Raw genomic sequence first — 23,310 nt, 5'->3', positions numbered from 1 at the left:
TGTCTCTCACACACTTTCTGTCTGTCTCTTCCAGGAGCTCAAGGCCAGTTCCCTATCGTCCAGAACATGACCGTGACAGAAGGAGGAATAGCCAACTTGACCTGCCGTGTGGAACACAATGACAACACCTCCCTCCAGTGGTCAAACCCTGCACAACAGACGCTCTTCTTTGGGGACAAGAAAGGTGAGTGATCGCCACTAAACTCATATCTTTGTCTTGTGTGTTATTAGGTGGGTGGTGGACCTCAGCTGAATGTTTATCCAAATTTATCCAATATGGTAGACAAGCTCAGTAAAAGTATAAATTCAACATGGTTGACAAATGCTCTTTTGTTGGTTTGATTGCTTCTATTGTCCTCATTTGTAATTCACTTTGAATAAAAGCGTCTGCTAAATGACTAAATGCACTGTAATGTAATGGAAAATCTCAGTAAAAAACTAAATCCAAGATGGTGGACAAGCTCAGTGAAATTGTCAATCTAAAATGGTAGATAAGCTCAATAAAAAAAAATCCAATTAATTGAAGATGATGGAAAAGCTGAGTGAAAAAAGTCGAATATGATGGTGAGCTGATTGAAAACATAAATGCAACATGGTGGATATATTAAGTGGCAAAAAATAAATAAATAAATCCATGATGGTGAAAAATAAATTAAAGATGGCAAACAAATCAAGAGAAATTACATTTATAAATTGTAATTCATCCAATACTGAAAAGTATCAATAAAAATAGTGCAAAATAATTCGAAATTTGAAAGGGCCTTCTATATTTATGATTATTACAGTATTTAAATGTTATTCTCACTCTTTCTCTCACTTCTTTCTCGTTTCATGACTGTTAGCCCGGCTAATAATGAATGTTTGCACAATTTACACTAATGTTTTCTAAAGGTTAGGTAAATGTCAAGATAAAACATGCTCAAAGTAATATTTATAGAACATTCTTATAAAATTGAAACTGAATATGCATTCTCATCTCATTCTCATTGTTGAAAGAAAACACTCTTAGAAGAAGATTCTCGAGACATCCTTATGAGGTTATTGATATGTGCTGAATGTTAACATACTTGGAATATTACAAATAAACATTCAAAGAATGTTATACTTTGAGTAACAAAGGTTAGAGGAAAGTTGTACTATCTTTTTAAACACTGTCCTAACAATGACAAGAAAACTGAATATTTTAACGTGTTCGAAATATTCCAAATCCCTGTTTTCAGAACATACATTTGTTAGCTGGGAGGGTCTTGCCTATGAAGGCTATGTAGGCCGTAGGCAATGAGAAAACTCACTAGGTTTTGGACAAAAGTTTCAGAATCACATTTTTATGTACAAAGATTTATAGCTGTATCTCATTGCCTGATATAAAGAGTGGAATACATCATCTGGTTTTTCTTCCATGCCGAGCTGGATGTTGTAAAATGGCTTTGTGTTCACCTGTTGTATGATTTGTTGGCTATAAATTTCTGTAGAGAATCAATATTGGTCCGGGCAAAGCTTTATAAGACGCACTTTTACCCGTAAACACCCTTAATCAAGAGCAGACGCAAAATCAACAACTAGACAATCTCCCAGACTCCCACACACACAACCATGAGAGCGCATACACGCACATACACCAGAAAGTGGGACAGCGGCTTGATTAATGTTGTGGAATACTAACAGATTACATTTGATAAATGAGGTATGGGAGGTGAGCCATTTAAAGGACTCTTCGCTGCAGCGTTAAAGATATCTACTGTTCCCAGATCTGATCAATATGGAGCAGGAGCGTTATCATAGGCTCAGCAAATGCCCCGTTCATTATGTCAGCAGAGCTTTTCGCGTGGAAGTAATCATGGGATGTATTCGATACACCTGGCGGATTGGATTTTATAATGATATTGTGGCTCTCCATATCTGAGAATTCCCCAGGTCGTTTGTATGGAGATAATAAATGTCTTTTGATTTGTAAAAGATCCATGTGTCAAAGATAGCTTAGTGTTTTCTGGCCCACACAGACTGAGACGTGAATGGTGTGATCAAAGAATACATGGAAGTAGAATAACAATTAACTTTGAGTGGCTGATTTATGCATTCAGGTGATGACTTTGTGCTCAGAGGCAGCCGACTTACATAGAGCCGCTTTATGCTGCCTTCTCCCAAACTGTCAGAAACATGAAATCCCAATGAGTGATTTAGAATGTTCTCTCCAACTTAGAAACATTTATTTTTGACTTGTTAGTTCTTTGTCTTGAACAATTTTATCACCCAGAGAGGAAAATTATGTCATCATTTAATCTGCCTCATGTCTGAAAACGAATTTGTTTGACGTCTTCAGAGGTTTCCGGCGACAAGTAGTTTTACATCCACAATGAAAGTACAAATTCTGTGCAACTTGACATAATCACAATCAAAATAAGATCAAGATCTGTGTTTTCAGTGTCTCAGAAATTGTTTAACATTTGAAAATTCAGACAGCCATAAAAATTATTATTCTAATATTATGGTTGTAAATAATAATATAATATAATATTTTTTATAATAGTTTTCCTCCCCCACATGCTTTCCATGACCCAGTTTTCCCTCATATGCAATTTCGTTATTGCTCCCAGGTGTTTCTCGTCATCCCCTCTTCATGTCATGTGTATTTAAAGTGTTTCCTGTTCTGAGTTTCCTGTCCGGTATTGAATGTCTTCTTTCCCCGCTATGTGTGTGTTCCTGGTTCCCTTGATGTCATTAAAGTCTCTTTGTTCGAAGTACATCCCTCATACAAGCACAGCAAACCTGGAAGATTAATAAATATATATTCAGATTTTTTCACAAAAATCTCAGCTACATTTTCCCTCAAATCTTACAGCCCTAATCACAGCCAATTAGAACATACTTTGTTTATGCAGCTATGTGGAGCAGGATTTTACCCAATTTGATTTCCCAGGGGGCGGGGCATTTGAATACCAGAATTTTTAAGTGACTCTTCTGGTTTCAGTAGAATCAAAATTTGTGACAATGATTTTTTTTCAGTTTGCCCATCAGTTGTTGTTTTTTTATCAAAAAATGTACATATCGATATACTGTAATAACACACAATGGAAGTAAACAGGACCATCATTCCATAGCATTTAGAACCAGACATGTAAAGCTCATATTTTTGTTAAAACACGCACAAATTATTGTAATTATTTGAGCTGTAAAATAGTCAGTTTTCTACATGTCTGTATTAGCTTTCGTAATACCACACTCATTATTAATGCTAGAATATTTTGTGGAATTTGTAGAATATTAAATGAACTCCTCACCTAGGCCCAGCGCTCATCCACACCTGTCTGTTATTCTGCATCAGTCTATAGTTAATTTGTGCAGATATGGTCTCATGCTGTGCCAACACAGCATTTCCCACAATTACATCCTCCTGAAGCTGGTTCTGTAGGAGGAACTTTGATTGGCCGAGCAGCACCTGCGAGGACGTCCATGTGTGTTTTTATGCATGCAGGAGAGGAGGGTTGTTTGGATCTGCTGTGTTGACTGCAGTGAAGTGTATAGACCAAGTTGCTCAACCGCAAGAAAGTGCCAGAGCAATGGCTTAATTATTAACACTACGAGCCTCAGATCTGACTGAAAACTTTCACATTTGGGAAACAGTGTAATAAGAAACACATCAGGAGTGGAGAAGAGGAAGCGATAACGGGGGGTTGTGAAATCCGCCTGCTAGGGATGGCGTCTGATTTGATTTAGAGCTTGGTGCAATCTAGCTGAACCAGGAGGAAATGTCTCTAGTTTGTGCCAGGAGCTGGTTGAATAGTTTATCCTTGCAAGCTGTCAGTCTATCTGATCTCAGTCCTGACAGAAAACATCAATCACTCAGTTACTCACAAATTTAATTGTCTACGCTATATAGATCAACCAGGCTACTGTGTTTCAGTTTTGGCTCTACTCAGCAAAAAATGATTCTTTGTTCTAGAAACGAAATGCCTGTTCATACCAAGATGAATGTTCGGGGCGAAAGTTTGATAAACATTTTAATTTGAATAAATGACGGACAATGTATATGTTCACATGCAAAGGAATTTTTTGAAGAGATTGGGTGGGGAAATCAAACTGTGAAATTTTTTTTTTATTATTATTTTTTTTAATTCCCCAGAAATTTTGCAAACAAAGAAATGCAAAGTAGCACATTAAATCAAACATGAAATTATGAAGTACAAAAACTGAAAAAATATAACCCTCTTGCCTAATTTTGCTCCAAAACATATAAACATATTTAAAAACATTCATTCCAACATTATAAAAAAAAAAAAAACTGGGGGGTAAAAAACTGTTGTTGTTTTTTTTAAGTGTGAGGTCAGGATGAATTTGTTCCAAATGAGCAGTTAGTTGATTGCTGTACTTGTCATATTATATGTACCACGTTTTGAGGTTTGTATGATGATTTAAGGGTTTCATTCATCAAGAGTGTTTTTTACTTTTGAGTGTTTATGTGATTTTATGTGAGGCAGTGTTGTGGCATTTTATTTTTAGCCTAAGACAGCAACCACTTTTATCTCCATGCAGATTTGTATAGAAAACATGATTGAAGCACATAAGATTGAGCAATATAAAATGGTGTAAACAAACTGAACAATTTGCATAGAGCTCTTTTTAGTTGACACAGTATAAGATGTCTTTTAAACCTTCACATAAATTACCTTCACAAGATAGGTAATTGTTACAGTGATGGCAATTTGTAATGCACAGTTTAGTGCCAGTTTTTGAGATTTGTATAGATAGATAGATAGATAGATAGATAGATAGATAGATAGATAGATAGATAGATAGATAGATAAAATCAAATTAATATATATTTAATATAAAAAGCTATTTATTTATGAGCAATATCACTCGAGTATGAGAGCGATACCGGCTTTGTGATTAGGCCAGAGGCTCGAGGTATCACTCGAGTATAAGAGTGATATTGCGTTTATACAACAGTTCGACGGCTCGAGTGTAAATATATAAGAAAAACAACAACGGGGTGTCTTTAAAAAACCTTTTGTGCGGAACTACTTCCTTCCGCCACATATTCAAATCTCAGTTTCACAGTTTAACAGCTGTGCTAAAGCCTCCTTTACTAATTCAAAACATCACTTTAGAACTAGTAATGAAGGAACGTTGAGCTGCTTCATTAAAAACATATTGTATTACTTAATTAAAAGTCCACTCTATTATGTAGACTAGAGTATTGTGAGAGAGAGATGGACTGTGTTATGTCTTCATGTAGACAAGAAGCACAAAGTCGTGTATTCCTCTTAGTTAAACTTTAATAACTACCATGAACAAGCAGGATAACATGCTCAGCATTCTTTCTTACTCTTCACCCTTACTCCCAATCTAAATCTAACTCAAGAGGCTGGAGTGCCATCTAGTGGTGCATTAATGTAAGGACATCACAGACTGAGCGAGTGTGATTACCTGCATCTGATACAGCATTCATTCTTCAGATCCACCTCATATTCACAATAAAACATTAGTTTTATTAGTTGTACTATCTTTCATCTGTTAAGGGTAATTTCCGATGACAGCGCCGCTTACTGCATTTGTTAACTGCGTCTTACAAGCTGTTGTTGAAAGTTAAAAGAACTTCCTTGTTTACAACCCTGTTTCAGTCTCTTTCAATATAAAAGTCTTAAATGCTGACTCGTAAAACAGTCACTTGTCGCATCTAATGGCGGAACAATGTCACAAAAATCGCCATCATGAACACACACACTGTTTCCCAATACTAAATACCACTATGTATATAAAATATTATTTATTGAATAATAAACAACAACAACAGCCATCATAAAAGCCATGCTCTAATATGCAGCATTAAAGTTACATAAAATATAACGTGATGAGATTTTGCTTTCAGCCGAAACAATTTGCTGTGGAACAAAAAATAGATTAATGAAACCAAAGACTGGAAATACTGGAGTGATACAAACAGTGAAAGGGCGTTCCTGTAGCGATACCAGTACAATATCTCACGGTTCTCAACCAATCAAATTTGAATAATGGCTCTGACCGTGGTTCGCTGGAGTCCCAAAGCCATAGAAATGGCTTCATAAACCTTTCCAGACTGATACATGTCAACTATTTTGTTTCTCATCTGTTCTTGAATTTCTTTAGATCGCGGCATGATGTGTTTGTTGCTCTTTAAGCATGCTTCTCTTTGTCAGACAGGTTCTATTTAAGTGATTTCTTGATTCAACAGGTCTGGCAGTAATCAGGCCTGGGTGTGGCTAGTGAAATTTGACTCAGCTTTCTAAAATAAGGTGGTTAATCACAGTTCTTTCATGATTTAAGAGGAGGGGAAATTAATTTTTCACGTAGGGCCAGGTAGGTTTGGACGGCTTTTTTCCCTTAATAAATGAAATTATCATTTTCAGTTTGATGATCTGAATCTTTTATGTGTGACAAATATGCAAAAAAATAAAAAAACAGGAAGGGGGCAAAAACCTTTTCACTGCACTGTATATATATATATATATACTGTATATATATATAGCCCCAAAAGTCTGTCAGCCTGTAGCCCTTCTTTAAAGTTGGTCTGTTGGTGTCCCAACAGTTTTGTCCCTCTCTCATATCACCTGGTGACGGTGTGTGAAGTGCGTTTGTGTGTGAAAAGTGCTCCATTGTGCTGCTCTTTACAGGTTTTGAATAGTTTTGCATCCTCAAGGAAAGTGAAAATGAGGGAAGGGAGATAGGGAGATTTCAGACATTTTGTGCTTGGCCAAAGGAGGTTTGTGGGAAATATTTACAGCAGCTATTTTTTTCATCATCTGCCAGTGAAGGCCCACAGAGTCCATGCACAGGTGCAGATGTGCGTCCTCAACAAATGGTGCTCAGGCTAATCACTGTGGTCCCTCAATTATGCGTTTGTTCTGCACATGTGAGGTTGTGTGCCGTCCCACACCGCTCTCGGACTCGAAAGTGATGGTAGAGGACAAGGTGCCCTTGAGAAAGGAATGTAATTACTAGAGTAAAGAGTGTGTGGCTGTAGACCACAGGTCTTCAATACCGTGGCGCTGATTTTTGCCACATTCTCAAACAGACACAACAGAGAGAAAATGAGCAGGATAATTCCTCTCGGCATCTACAGGTGCTCCATTATTCTCCCGCTGCCAGTTCACATTATTATTCCTTCCATCTCTTCTTTGTGTTTCTGCTGCGTTTTTTAATTGCTTTGCATGTGTGCGTGGCTCTTAGTGGCAAATCTTGTTTGTAACTGAATGCTTATGTGAAATGAGAGTTGTTTGGTACAGGACAGCTGGCCTTGTTGGAAAAACCAGGACATACCTGCTTAAGGTGGTTTATCAGTCCTAGCTGTATTTGGTTAACCAGCTTAGCCAAGCACCCATTAGCTTAGCCAAAAACATCTATCGGCTACAGTTAGGTAGACAGAGAACTTCTACCAGGTTATCACTGTATATACACTACCGAAAGTTAAGGGATCATAAGTTGATTTTTTTTAAATAAAATGCTCACCAAGGCTGCATTTATTTGATTAAAAATACAGTAAGAATAGGAAAATTGTTACATATTTGGTAACACTTTATAATAACGTTCAGTTGTGAGTCGTTTATAAGTTATTAGTTAATGATTAACTAATCTTTTACAAAACATGACTATAGGTTCATAAATGATTAATAAGTGATATGTTAATATTTTTATCTAACTCTTAGATAAAAGGGTCACTTTAATGTCAACATTGTACTATTATCTCAATAAACATTTGTTAATCATGAACAAATAAACTATAAGAAAACCACCTCACTCACAGATCGTTATTGTAGTGGTTAACTTCTCATGTCCTCATGTTTCCACTTGCTAATTTGTAATATGTTATTATCAGCCTATTAGTTAACACATATCTGGAACAACAGATATCTCTTTATAAAAGTGGTGACATTCTTAATCCACATAACTATAAACTATTGGTAACACTTTATAATAACGTTCAGTTGTAAGTCATTTATAAGTGATTAGTTAATGATGAACTAATCATTTACAAAACATTCATTAGCAATTAATAAGTGAAATGCTAACAATCTGTGTATAATTTAATTCATTTACAAGTGATTAGATAATGATGAACTAATCATTTACAAAACATAACTATACATTCACAAATTATTAAGTAATATGCTAACGATTTACACATCTGTCATAAGTTATCTTAAAACAATAGCACATCATGAAATAATCAAACAGATCCTTAGTAAATGGTTAATAGTTACTAGTTAAGTTACTAGCTAATATATTATTAATCACTTATAAATAATTGAAATGTCAACATTGTACTATTATCTCAATAAACATTTGTTAATCATGAACAAATAATGATTAAACCATTAGTAAATGATTTATGTATGTTTCATTAAAGTTGTAAGCTGTTCTGTTAAAAAGCGCAAAAATGCAATTATGCTAAAACTAATTAACGTGTAAATGACTTAAAGTCAGGGGATTCCAGTGGGTTGTGTTAAACCCTTTCTCTCATCAGCACAGACTTGTGGAGTGTGTGGGATCTAGTGATAATCTAGTGATAGATCTAGTGATCTAGTGATAGTGATAAATGATTAGTTCATCATTAACTAATTATTTGTAAATGAATTTACAAAACATACACAAACTGTTAGCATATCACTTATTAATTGCTTATGAATGTTTTGTAAATGATCATTTATAAGTAACTAATCACTTATAAATGACTTACAACTAGACGTTATTATAAAGTGTTACCGAAATATTATTTCAATTTAAAATCATAATTTTCTATTTTAATATATTTTAAAATGTAATTTGTACCTGTGATGCAAAGCTGAAATTTCAGCATCATTACTCCAGTCTTCAGTGTCTTATACATTTTAATATGCTGATTTTGTGCTCAAGAAACATTTTTTAATTATTATATTCTTATTGATATTGAAAGCAGTTGTGCAACTCAATATTTTTGTGGAAACTATGATACATGTTTTCAGATTTCTTTGATAATAGAAAGTTAAAAATAACCGCATCTATGTTAGTTTTTTGTTGATATTATGGATTTTTATAGCTGTTTTGTAGATATCTGTCCTGTCACTTTTAATCAGTTTAATACATACGTGGCATTAATAAAGTATTAATTTCTTTAAAAAATAACTTCGTAACTAACTAACTAAATAAATAAATAAATATAATAATGACACATTTTGAATTTTGAGGGTCTGTGGCATTTTTGGCAGATTTTTTTGCAGTTTTTTTTTTTTTTTAGCTTTTATTCAACAAGTATGGTTACACAATGAATTTCTCAGAGTAAAAACTTCAAACAGAGTCATTTGTTGTTAGCATTAGTCTAACTAGCGTAGCATTATTGGCTTCAGGCTGTTGCTGTTCTGTTTCTGTGGCATGTAACATTACACAATCTCAACACATCTTTTATCCGTTGCTTTTTCTCTGGCTGTCTGTCTTTTTCTCCCGTCTTCTCGTTTATTTTCTCCCTCTCCCTCTCTATCCCATTCTCTTTTATCCATCTTTCGGTCCTATGAATAAAATTAGCTTCTCTCGCTACAGAATATCTTCAGTGTTCATTCCACTGTGAGAGACCCAAAGAGAGCGGGAGCAGGAAAGTGTGATGGAGAACAAGCGTGCCATCTTTCTATTCATCTATCTATCTGGCCCTTCCTGGCCTTGTCGGGCGTTAACTCTGTGTGTAATGGTGCGTCATCAGCCAAATCCCTCTCCATTTAAAAAGCCAATTTTATGGCTCCACAGCATCTGTTTATTACAAATATGGGTTTATTATGAGCCGAGACCTCATTTATTTCCAGCCTGACTCGTGTCGATGCATCGCCCCTATTCTTACTCTTTCTCTCGCTCACTTTTCCCCTCTCTTATTCACCCTGAAATTGATTGACTGTTTAATTCGACATTTAGCAGCTCACGGAGAGTTCGGCTATCTCTATAGTTCTCTCGAGGGCTCCAGCAGTTTTCCGCTGCTCAATATTTCTGCGCATCAATACTCACAATTCCTCCCGCTCTCCTCACCTTTGAGCTCGCACAGTCTGACCACTCTTGAATTACACCTTAACGGGATTTGTGTGCTCACCGGACCAACAAATTAGCTCATTTGGAATAAGTGTTATGGCATATTACACAGAAATAATGCACAGAATACCCATTAACCATGTGTCCGTGCACTCATTTGAATGTCGACCTCATCCTGCCTCGTGTTTTTCTTCGATATGAAAGTGCACAATTGTGTATAGAAGTCATATTTTACACTGATGACTCTCTCCTCTCCTGACTTATCAGGCTGTTTGAGTGGGTGAATGTGATTGGCACACCAGTGGAGGAGTAACTTCTCTTCTTGTTGGGGCGTTTGAGGTGTTTGTTGCAGTTATTCTTCACAGTTGGACACACAAGATCGATGGGAGAAAAGTGGCTCCCCGAGTTCACGCTGGGATGAACTGGTTCAGAGTAATGGCAACCGCAATACGGTGATCGCCACAAGCATTTAGCAGTGTCAACTTGTGATTTGTTGAAAGGGTAAAGTGATATTTTTTTAATGTATGTATCATTTGAAAGATAAGATGAGCTTAAATCGACATATTTATTTACTTATTAGTTCACAAAAAAAAAAGAAACCTTAGCCTTAAAAAAGTTTCAAAATATCTATTTTACAATATATTTTCTGTTCTGCAAAAGTAAGAAAGCCATTCAAGTTTGTAATCAAATTAATTTTCATTTTTGGGTGAACTAATCATGTTTCAGGTGATTTTCCAATTTTTCTTCCATGGATGTGATGATTTGCTACTTTCTAGTTGATTTAAATGAATGAAATAGTTCTTATTATGAAATTATTATAGTTTAAAAGAATATACTTAACTGTGAATTGTAAAGTAATATAAAAGTAAAATTAGTGTGAAGTAAAAGTAATGTCTTTGGACAATTAATTCTATGTTATTTATAATTAAATGAAAATGAATTATAGTTTAAATTATAAAAATGCATAGTTTAAACTTAAGTTTGCTTTTTGACCAACTTAAGTAGAACTTAATTTCATAATTACTTCTGTTGTCTCTGAAATATACACTATTTTAACCCTATATAGTGGGTTAGGGTTTAACCCTAAATAGTTCTTATTATGAAATTATTATAGTTTAAAAGAATATACTTAACTGTGAATTGTAAAGTAATGTAAAAGTTAAATTAGTGTGAAGTAAAAGTAATGTCTTTGGACAATTAATTCTATGTTATTTATAATTAAATGAAAATGAATTATAGTTTAAATTATAAAAATGCACATAGTTTAAACTTAAGTTTGCTTTTTGACCAACTTAAGTAGAAGTTAATTTCATAATTACTTCTGTTGTCTCTGAAATACGCAGTATGTACTGACAAGCATTCGAGGTTAGCATAGTTAACTAAAATTAAAACCATAAAAAATTTACATTTTCATTATTTGAAACATTTCGTTATTTGAATAAATTAATTCAACTGAAATAAGGTAAAGAAAAAAGATATTTACATTTTTCAACATTTTTCATTTTTTATTTAACTTTGTCATGATTAAATAGTTTTTATACATTTTTATTTGAGTTTTAGTTATTATGGTACATGTGTCAGACTCTTTTTTTTCCATAAAAAATTTACATTTTCATTATTTGAAACATTTCGTTATTTGAATAAATTAATTCAACTGAAATAAGGTAAAGAAAAAAGATATTTACATTTTTCAACATTTTTCATTTTTTATTTAACTTTGTCATGATTAAATAGTTTTTATACATTTTTATTTGAGTTTTAGTTATTACGGTACATGTGTCAGACTCTTTTCCGTGGTTTGTGGTTGTTTTGCTCCTCATGTGCCTTCCTTTCCCATGTTTAATTTGTCCCAGGTGTTTCCCTTGATGTTTCATTGCTCCCAGGTGTGTCTCGTCATCCCCTCCTCCTGTGTGTATAAATAGTGTTCCCTGTGTGTGCTCCAGCGTCCGGTATTGTCTATGTCTACAGTTATTGCGTGAGTGTGCCATGTTCCTTTGTGTTCATTAAACCCATTTGGATTGATGTACTCCTCGTCTCTCTCCGTTCCTTGCTCCTCAGTCCGCTCAGCAGTGCGCCCGTGACAACATGCATGTAATAAAGAGATAAAAATGTGTAAAACTATATGAAAAAAGTAAATATGACAAAAATACACAACAAAATTAACTAAAATTAAAAAAAAAAATATATATATATAGAATTCATTACTTTCTTACAGTGTGTGCCAAACTGTCACAACCTGTTCCTCAGGAGCACGGGCCTAAACTAGCATGCACCTCACTTAAGAAATATACTCTCCACACACTCAGACAACATTCACACTTCCTGTCTGCTTATTAAGTCATCATCATCCTCTGCTGCTCATTGGTGTTGTCAGTTATGAAGTAAAAAAGGGAAGAGGGGAGTGTTTGGAAGAGTTTGCAGCCTGCTTGTTTTTAGCCAACCCAGCAACGGTTACCGTATGAATAGTAATTCCTGTCATATTAACCTGACTGTCATTTTTTAATACAGTAGTTAGTGTGCGAAGTAGACCACTGCTTTTCAAAACTGACCAATCAACTATCAATTTGAATTAATCGTGGCCGTAGTTTAAAAATTCTGTACTGTTTTATTTTACCACACTATTTTAACCCTATATAGTGGGTTAGGGTTTAACCCTAAATAGTTCTTATTATGAAATTATTATAGTTTAAAAGAATATACTTAACTGTGAATTGTAAAGTAATGTAAAAGTTAAATTAGTGTGAAGTAAAAGTAATGTCTTTGGACAATTAATTCTATGTTATTTATAATTAAATGAAAATGAATTATAGTTTAAATTATAAAAATGCACATAGTTTAAACTTAAGTTTGCTTTTTGACCAACTTAAGTAGAAGTTAATTTCATAATTACTTCTGTTGTCTCTGAAATACGCAGTATGTACTGACAAGCATTCGAGGTTAGCATAGTTAACTAAAATTAAAACCATAAAAAATTTACATTTTCATTATTTGAAACATTTCGTTATTTGAATAAATTAATTCAACTGAAATAAGGTAAAGAAAAAAGATATTTACATTTTTCAACATTTTTCATTTTTTATTTAACTTTGTCATGATTAAATAGTTTTTATACATTTTTATTTGAGTTTTAGTTATTACGGTACATGTGTCAGACTCTTTTCCGTGGTTTGTGGTTGTTTTGCTCCTCATGTGCCTTCCTTTCCCATGTTTAATTTGTCCCAGGTGTTTCCCTTGATGTTTCATTGCTCCCAGGTGTGTCTCGTCATCCCCTCCTCCTGTGTGTATAAATAGTGTTCCCTGTGTGTGCTCCAGCGTCCGGTATTGTCTATGTCTACAGTTATTGCGTGAGTGTGCCATGTTCCTTTGTGTTCATTAAACCCATTTGGATTGATGTACTCCTCGTCTCTCCGTTCCTTGCTCCTCAGTCCGCTCAGCAGTGCGCCCGTGACAACATGCATGTAATAAAGAGATAAAAATGTGTAAAACTATATGAAAAAAGTAAATATGACAAAAATACAAAAAAAAATGAACTAAAATTAAAAAAAAAAAAATATATATATATATATATATATATAAACAATACGTTTCTCAATTATACTAAAATAACAAATTCAAGCATTTATGGTAAACTAATATACAATTTAATGTTGTAATTTCGTTCATTTAAAATATATTATACATTATAACTGCACTGTACTATATATTATAACTTTAATATCAAATACAACTTCTAATTTGACGTTATTACAAAGCAATATTAAGAAACATAATAGTAAGAAACATAGTCATAAAATTGTCCTCTATTGAAGTTTACTTAAGTGGCCTTTATTTTATTTATATTATATTTATATGGAAAAGATGGAAAATGCCCTTTTGAGTGTGTGACTGTGGCATAAGTGCTTTAAAGCGATTTCAGTTTAAATATTTCTGAAAGGGTTTTGCTGTGCAAACAGTCTAACAGCTAATGATATTAAAAGTGACAAAGTGACGTGACATGTGGCCAAGTATGGTGACCCATATTTGGAATTAGTGCTCTGCATTTATCCCATCCTAAGTGCACACACACAGCAGTGAACACACACACACCGTGAACACACACCAGGAGCAGTGGCATTTATGCTGCGGCGCCCGGGGAGCAGTTGGGGGTTCGGTGCCTTGCTCAAGGGCACCTCAGTCGTGGTATTGAAGGTGGGAGAGAGCGCTGTACATTCACTCCCCCCACCTACAATCCCTGCCGGTATGAGACTCGAACCCACAACCTTTGGGTTATGAGTCCGGCTCTCTAACCATTAGGCCACGACTTCCCCCCCTATTAGCATGCAACTAACTATATCGAAGCCAAACTAAAAATATTTAGACCTTCATAGTCAGGGGATGGACAGGCTAAGATGAGCTTTAACGAAAGTGGTTTTGCTGTGACATTGCGATTATCGGCTGTTATTTAAAACAATTCTAAACCAGTTGAATGGCTCATTTCTCCAGATTCTTGTCAAAACATTTCTCCTCCCCTCCTCTCTCTCTCTGTATCGCTCCATTGAGCTGACATGTCAGTGCATTATGATTGCCTTCCTGTTCTATTAGATTTCTGACGAGTATTGTCGGCTGTGTTCTAGTGGCATTTCTTATCTCGCCCACAAACAGCAGAAGGCGGTTCACCAGGGCTCTGTCTCTCGAACATAGTGTTTTTTGTCTTCTTTTATAAACAGAAATGGAAAGAGGCGGGGAAACTCTCTTAGACATACAAGTAAGCCTATATCAGTGTCAACATATGCCGAGACTGATGTTGCAACTTACAATTCATAATTAGCCCCTTTCCGCATCTATATCAGCACCTAAAGACGACAGGCTTTTGCAAGACTCTGGTTAGCCCTGGCAAAAGAGCTGAAGCATACAGAAAACAGCTCTTAGGTGCACCTTATCCTGAAACAAAACCCTTTCGATGCCATTAAATAGTTTTTTGTCAGTCTAGTCCCCAGTCATTGCATTACAGCCGTGATGATGTGAAGTTTATTTACACTGATGCCCAAACCAAATGTGCTTTATCATTTTATTGATCAGCAGAAATGGTTTCTCTTCACTCCAAGTTGAGATAGTGGCCTTTAAAGTCAGGTAGTGAGTGATTTGTGGATAATGTTAATAGAATTTTTTTATTTGCTATCTGGTATATTATTTTTTTATTTATTTGGCACCACAAAGTTTTTAAAGAAATTAAAAATAAATTAAATGTTTATAGAAAATTCCACCAGATTGATTGTGATAGGCATCGCATACAATAAAAGTAATATAATTGTCAATCAGTAAGTCAAAATTTTATATTTACATAAATATTATTATTATTGTTATTGTTGTTGTTTTTGTTGTTGTAATACAGTTATTGTTTGGCAATTAAATAACTATCATGTGGTGAATGAATTAATAAATTAATTAAATGTTATATAATAATAATAATAATAATTATTATTATTATTATCATGCTTTTTATGCAAAATGTAAAATTAGACAGTTGTTTACCAGTTACATAACTGTCATGTAAGCAATGAATGAACGAACAAATACACAAACAAAAACACAAAGCAAAAACAAACAGTCTCATATCCTAAACTGACAACTGCATTGGACTACTTTCATTTCGGTTGGGAAAATAAATTTGCATTTGTTCCCATAAGTGAAAATGGGTCATATAAAACATAGGTATTGCTAAACGTTGTTACTCTGTGAAAAGGAGACGGCCTGTCTTCATCCCCCACCCATCCTCTTCCACCTCTTTCTGTTTACCCAGAAGATACAAAGCCATCTCTGCGTTCAGCAAACGCCACCTCCAAATGTATCAAATAATAAGCCAGCATGCATTGTATTAGTTTAATGTGTGCTCTTATGAATCATTGCAGCCCATAACTGTCTGAGTAAACTGCTCTGGGAATGTATGCAAGTTAATTTTATTATGGTGGTGTGTCTGTGTTGAAAATGAGCTACAGAGTCTTACCATGGTCGTTTTAGTTTAATTGAATCATGGTCATCACCGTTTAGGGCAGGACTGATTGTTGCGGTTGTGGAGCCAGAGTCAGGCATAATCTCCAGCGCAGTGTGATCTTCTTTAGAAAGCCATGAGATGCTGAAAAGCTTCAAAGAAGTGACAGTGGGGCATCACATCTGTTGTCACAGCATCTGGCATGCATCTCTGGAATAAAAGTTGTCAGGCTTTTCTTTATTTCTTCCAATAACTTGAAATGCCCTTAAGCCAGGTGCTCACTGCAGAGATTTGGAAGTGACAGCCACATCTGAATGCAAGAGTAAATCCTTTAAATTAACACAACTGTTAACAAGGCTCAAGGATGCCAGAAATTCAACCCAACTGAATTTCAGCTTTTTAGAACTAATAGCAGCCAGATACATATTATTATCCACTGATTTTAAACAGCTTTTGACACAGTCAAAGGTTGGGTTTCGTTAATGCTCATTTTAAGTGCTTTTTTTTATTATTTCACACAGTGAATGTGTTTGTTTTTTTTTAAAGAAATTAAAATTGTATTCATCATGGATGCATTATGTTCATCAAAAGTGACAGTAAAGACTTTTAACCCTTAAATGCATAAATGTTTCGCCAATCATTATTACATATTTGGGTCTTTAGCGACCCGGACCTATATATCCAGCATGGATGGATCTCTAACTGCAGCAATAGCAAAAAACTCTCTTGATATTTTAAGAACAATTACAGAAGAATAAAATAAAGCATATTTCGTTACCTTTTGAAACTTAAAAGGGTTCGATTTGAGCAGATGATTTTACCATCGCTGTCATTGTCAGAGCGCACTTCCACAGTATATTCAACATCATTCAACACATTTACATACCTCGGGTCTCTAGCGACCCTATACAGTTTTACAAAAAATTTATCAGAAAACAGGCATTCTTTTATATTTAAAAAAAAAATTTCTTGTTATATTTTTTATAATTAATAGATTGAGGAATACTAAGAAAGTTGATGACTAACTTAAAACAATTAAGGAGGGAGAGGGTAGAGAATGATGTCCCGGGTCACTAAAGACCCGAGGTATGCATTTAAGGGTTAAATGGTCAAATTGATACCATTGATAATAATAAATGTTACTTGAGCTGCAAATTGGCGTATTAATATGACTTCTGAAGGATCATGTGACACTGAAGACTGGAGTAATGATGCTGAAAATTCAGCTTTGCCATCACAGTATTGCTAAACGTTGTTACTCTGTGAAAAGGAGACGGCCTGTCTTCATCCCCCACCCATCCTCTTCCACCTCTTTCTGTTTACCCAGAAGATACAAAGCCATCTCTGCGTTCAGCAAACGCCACCTCCAAATGTATCAAATAATAAGCCAGCATGCATTGTATTAGTTTAATGTGTGCTCTTATGAATCATTGCAGCCCATAACTGTCTGAGTAAACTGCTCTGGGAATGTATGCAAGTTAATTTTATTATGGTGGTGTGTCTGTGTTGAAAATGAGCTACAGAGTCTTACCATGGTCGTTTTAGTTTAATTGAATCATGGTCATCACCGTTTAGGGCAGGACTGATTGTTGCGGTTGTGGAGCCAGAGTCAGGCATAATCTCCAGCGCAGTGTGATCTTCTTTAGAAAGCCATGAGATGCTGAAAAGCTTCAAAGAAGTGACAGTGGGGCATCACATCTGTTGTCACAGCATCTGGCATGCATCTCTGGAATAAAAGTTGTCAGGCTTTTCTTTATTTCTTCCAATAACTTGAAATGCCCTTAAGCCAGGTGCTCACTGCAGAGATTTGGAAGTGACAGCCACATCTGAATGCAAGAGTAAATCCTTTAAATTAACACAACTGTTAACAAGGCTCAAGGATGCCAGAAATTCAACCCAACTGAATTTCAGCTTTTTAGAACTAATAGCAGCCAGATACATATTATTATCCACTGATTTTAAACAGCTTTTGACACAGTCAAAGGTTGGGTTTCGTTAATGCTCATTTTAAGTGCTTTTTTTTATTATTTCACACAGTGAATGTGTTTGTTTTTTTTTAAAGAAATTAAAATTGTATTCATCATGGATGCATTATGTTCATCAAAAGTGACAGTAAAGACTTTTAACCCTTAAATGCATAAATGTTTCGCCAATCATTATTACATATTTGGGTCTTTAGCGACCCGGACCTATATATCCAGCATGGATGGATCTCTAACTGCAGCAATAGCAAAAAACTCTCTTGATATTTTAAGAACAATTACAGAAGAATAAAATAAAGCATATTTCGTTACCTTTTGAAACTTAAAAGGGTTCGATTTGAGCAGATGATTTTACCATCGCTGTCATTGTCAGAGCGCACTTCCACAGTATATTCAACATCATTCAACACATTTACATACCTCGGGTCTCTAGCGACCCTATACAGTTTTACAAAAAATTTATCAGAAAACAGGCATTCTTTTATATTTAAAAAAAAAATTTCTTGTTATATTTTTTATAATTAATAGATTGAGGAATACTAAGAAAGTTGATGACTAACTTAAAACAATTAAGGAGGGAGAGGGTAGAGAATGATGTCCCGGGTCACTAAAGACCCGAGGTATGCATTTAAGGGTTAAATGGTCAAATTGATACCATTGATAATAATAAATGTTACTTGAGCTGCAAATTGGCGTATTAATATGACTTCTGAAGGATCATGTGACACTGAAGACTGGAGTAATGATGCTGAAAATTCAGCTTTGCCATCACAGGAATAAATTGCAATTTAAAATAAATTAGAATTGGAAAGATTTATTTTAATTTGTAAAAAAATATTTAATAATATTATATTTACTGTATTTTTAAACAAATAAATGCAGCCTGAATAGTAGTGTATCCCTGTTTCTCCAACATGAGAAATGGAAAGGTTTCCAACTGTATCTGTAAATAAACAATACAAATATTTTTTTTATAATAAATTTGAATAAATAAAATCAATAAAATAATATTTTAAGTAAATAACATGCATAATGTGTTTCTTAAAATATTTTGGATATTTAAATGTAACTTTAACATACAACGTGTTTTGTGCTTGGTCTTTTCTCGCACCGTCTCAAGGGTCCTGGGATCAGTACACTTGCAAATATTGAGTTCCCAAAACCAAAAAGGAAAAAAAATTAGATGCAGGCATATAGCATATTGTCTCAAGAGAGGAGACTGCAAAAAGGATATTTTTCATGCGTATTACCTGAATGTCGAATACCAGCACTGTGGAAGAGACCAGAAGGAGATTGTGTGTTTGCTCTGCCCGAATATTTTGGATATTTAAATGTAACTTTAACATACAACGTGTTTTGTGCTTGGTCTTTTCTCGCACCGTCTCAAGGGTCCTGGGATCAGTACACTTGCAAATATTGAGTTCCCAAAACCAAAAAGGAAAAAAAATTAGATGCAGGCATATAGCATATTGTCTCAAGAGAGGAGACTGCAAAAAGGATATTTTTCATGCGTATTACCTGAATGTCGAATACCAGCACTGTGGAAGAGACCAGAAGGAGATTGTGTGTTTGCTCTGCCCGACGCACAGACAGAGATAATGAAAAGTTTTCCGGTCTTTTCCATTACCCCAGCAGAGAGAGAGGGAAAATGAGATACGCACTTTCGTGACATCCAAATGTTATAGTGTATGAAATGGGGTCTGTAGCCAGGTGATGGAATTCATAATGTTTTTTCAGAGCGTGTGTGTGTGTGTGTGTGTGTGTGTGTGTGAGAGAGAGAGAGAGAGAGAGAGAGTGTATTTCAGGTGGCAGATGATGTTCTGTGATAACAGGGGTATGAGAATCTCTTTCAGCTTTGTTCAGCTGCGCTCTGAAGTTGGAGTCTCTCTGGTCACTTATAAGATACCCCGAGGCCCGTATGTCATCACATCCCTCTGCCCTCCGAGTCACATTCGGAAAGAACAGAGTGAAATACTGCAGCATTTAACGGCTGACAGCTAAGTTAAAAAGCCACAGTCTGGGATTCGGCAGAGGCTGGGGAACGCTGCTGATGAAGAGGGTACAACAGAAGAGATTTGACATTAAAGCCCTATTCATGAGAAGTGACAGTCATGGACTCCAGCTCTCAAAATGAGTGGAGGCTGTTCGAGACCCTGTCAATTACATTCAGTAATAACACACACAGTTACAGACAAGCCTGCTTCCTCTGTAGAGTATACCACGAGCCTTGAGGAAACCAAAGCAAAGACTGTGCTGAGGTTATTATCTTTAACCAAAGCTATTATGAAGATGAAAACTAGCAGTGAAAAAAAGTCAAGTGGGAGTTTCCAAAAGACATCAGACTTTCATAAAGATCATCACTATTGTACCACATTTAACTTTAGCTTTTGAGGGAGACAGTACTTTGCCTAAGGCAAATTTTAGTGTTAAAATTAGAATTCTGATTAAAACATATAACATGAATTATAAGTAATGTAAAAGTATTATTATTCATGTTTTTGTGGAACAAAAAAACACTTCAAAAATTTCATACAATTACTTTAAAAATTCATACATTTTTATTTAATTATACTGCATGTAATTGTTTTTATTTGATGTCATAAAATTAGTCCATACAAAACAGAAAAAATACTGTAGTTTTAAAGATTGCTATAGATTTCTATATTACTTGCTATAAAATCATCATCGTTTTTTTTTTTTAGTTTTTTATCAATGCTGGATGGTCTGATTTATTTAATACCATGAACATGATTACTGGCCATCAGCAGTATTGTCAAAAAGACGAATGAGTTAAGAAAAAAAAAGAATTTAAAAATACTGTTAAATATTTCAGCAATAGCAAATTTAGATCATAATTTATTATCAATAAGTACAGTGTGCTTGTGTTGTGCATTTAAAAAAATGAAACTGAACTTAAAATTAAATATTATTTTAAGCATGATGCCATTTCTGTAATTTACATTGCAAAAAAATGCAATAATGCTCCCCGCCCGCAGTATTTTTAATATTAAAGGAATAGTTTGTCCAAAAATGAAAATGTTGTCATCATTTAGTCACCCTCATGTCGTTCCAAACCTGCATACGTTTCTTTCTTATGTTGAACACAAAAGAACCAAAGAGTTGATGGTTCCCATTGACTTCCAAAGTAGGGAAAGAAATACTATGGAAGTCAATGGGGACCATCAACTCTTTAATTACCAGCATTCTTGAAAATATATATTTTTTATGTTCAACATAAGAAAGAAACTCATACAGGTTTGGAATGACATGAGGTTGAGTAAATGATGACAAAAATTTTCATTTTTGGGTGAACTATTTCTTTAATAATGTAGTAGTCTGGGAATGTCATCTGGTACAGACATGGATACTTGGAAACTGGCAATATTAACTTCTCCTCGTTGTTCAGTTGTTGTACAACTAGGATGTGACTGTGGTTGGACGATGTGGTATTTGACCCGCCCCTCCTCCACTGTGATTGGATGATAGGGAAAACAGTTACAAGCGCTGCATTTTTTAAACATTTTAAACGTTCAGTGACCAGAAAGAACGCTCCCATTGCAAACAAGTGGACATACATCCGTATGCAGGAAAGTCTTGCCTCAATAATTGATAATGCAGAACAAAAATTCCTCATTCAGTATTAAAAAAATGGACCTGGTTGCCATCATCAGCCGTTTACGTGCTAATGTTATTGAATAAGTCTCTGTTATACTCTGTCACCTGAGACAGTATTGATTACAGCTTAGCTCTGCCTACAGTCTGCTGGAGTGACTAATAGGGCTTGCTTTAAAAGATAAATTTTTATGAGCAGGCTAAAGAGACATTTGCGGTGACATAGTTTCATCACAGGTTATTTGAGAAATTTGCCTCCATTTCGTACATTTGATGTCAGGAGCGAGGTTTGCGTTTGAAACGCTTGCTCAGAGGAAAATTATTTTTGACATTCTTCTCAGTGCCGCTTCTGTAACGACACAAAGGTTGTTTGAATTTCAAATGAAGCTACCCCTAAAGTACATGATTCTGCCCTTATTCCATCAATCAGAAATGTGGGAATTCAGAGTTCATGCTAAATGCTAATGAGCAGCGGTCTTATGCGATTGCTTTTTGAAAACCAAACGCAAAGGTGTCACCTTACAAATATCCACAGGTTTTCTTCTTGCATTGTCTCCCTGCTGTCATTATATTTTGATGGACTCATTATTTAATGAAATTCATGAAAACATGCTGCACCCCATTCCCATCTTTGGGACTTTTCCACCTGCGCCGTTGTGGCCGCGCTAAATCAAATACCCTGAGCTGAATTACCTTTTAATAGTCACATCTTTTGGCTCCTTTTTAGCCACTAGCTCACTCACAGTCATCCGTCCTCAATTTCTTCTCACATTACCCTCCATTACACCATCTAAATTACATTTCACGATTATTTTATGCAGAGCACATGCATGTAATTTTAGAGGTAAAATAATAAACACTGCAGAAGATTGGTGCTTTTTTCCCTCCCTTTTCCCATTTTAGTGACTCTATTTATTTCCTGTTTTTCTTTTTGTTATTGTGATTGTTTTCTTGTAATCATTCTAATGCGCTGTTGTCTGTGTTAGCATCTGCCATTCACCTGCGATAGCGCAGGTTACCGTCTACGGTCGGGCCTTAATTAGCTCCTTAAAAAGGAAAATGCCATCACACACCTAATTGCTTCTGTTATGCGTTCATTAAAAATGCTCAACAGAGCACGATATTGAAAAAATAATTGCAAAGGTTAGCGGGAGCATTTGTTATCAACGGTGTTAGCCACGTTGAATCATTCGCGGTATTTTCTTTTGGAACGTAGCCATGTAGATTTAATGCGTGTGCCACGCACTCATAAACAAACGCGGGTAAACAAGGCGGCCTGCGGAAAAAGTTGGCACTCGTGTAGCGTCCTGCTCTTCCAAATTAAATCAGTGGTGCATTGGGATCTGGGCTGCTTAGTCTGTTTGTGTGTTTCTTTATTGCACATGGCAGGATGAGGCAGATTTTTTAACTTTAAATTAACATAAATGCTAATGATTTCAAGCTAAAAATAATAAAATGTCGTCCAAGGGGAAATTGTGCGTTATAAATTACTGGCTTTCTTATATAAACTACTGTTCAAAAGTTTGGAAGACTTAAGAAAGTCTCATGTTCACCAAGGCTGCAATGTCTTAAATTGGTAACATTTCTTTTTATTATAAAGGTTGAAAACAGTTAGAAAAAGAGACATTTTGGAGAATGTGCTGGTCGCTGTATATTTTCCATGCAGTTCTATAATCAATGAAGATTGAAGATTTTAAGCTTAGAAAATGACAGTCAACACCATAA

General features: G+C 35.1%; 1 protein-coding gene across 1 annotated transcript in view; it reads left to right on the top strand.

Moving 5' to 3' along the window:
* The first annotated feature begins 30 nt into the window (after positions 1-30).
* Positions 31-23,310, top strand: part of cadm2a (cell adhesion molecule 2a) — a 78,845-nt gene continuing 55,565 nt past the window's right edge. Inside the window, exon 1 of the mRNA XM_016236814.1 lies at positions 31-184. Within this exon, the coding sequence (XP_016092300.1) occupies positions 67-184 (118 nt within the window). The 5' untranslated portion in view covers positions 31-66. The remainder of the gene's footprint in view (positions 185-23,310) is intronic.

This window comes from Sinocyclocheilus grahami, unplaced genomic scaffold (assembly GCF_001515645.1).
Source record: "Sinocyclocheilus grahami isolate Dianchi unplaced genomic scaffold, SAMN03320097.WGS_v1.1 scaffold497.1, whole genome shotgun sequence".
NCBI lineage: Eukaryota > Metazoa > Chordata > Actinopteri > Cypriniformes > Cyprinidae > Sinocyclocheilus > Sinocyclocheilus grahami.
The sequence above is the reverse complement of the archived record's forward strand: the minus strand, read 5'-3'. Positions and strand labels throughout refer to the sequence as shown.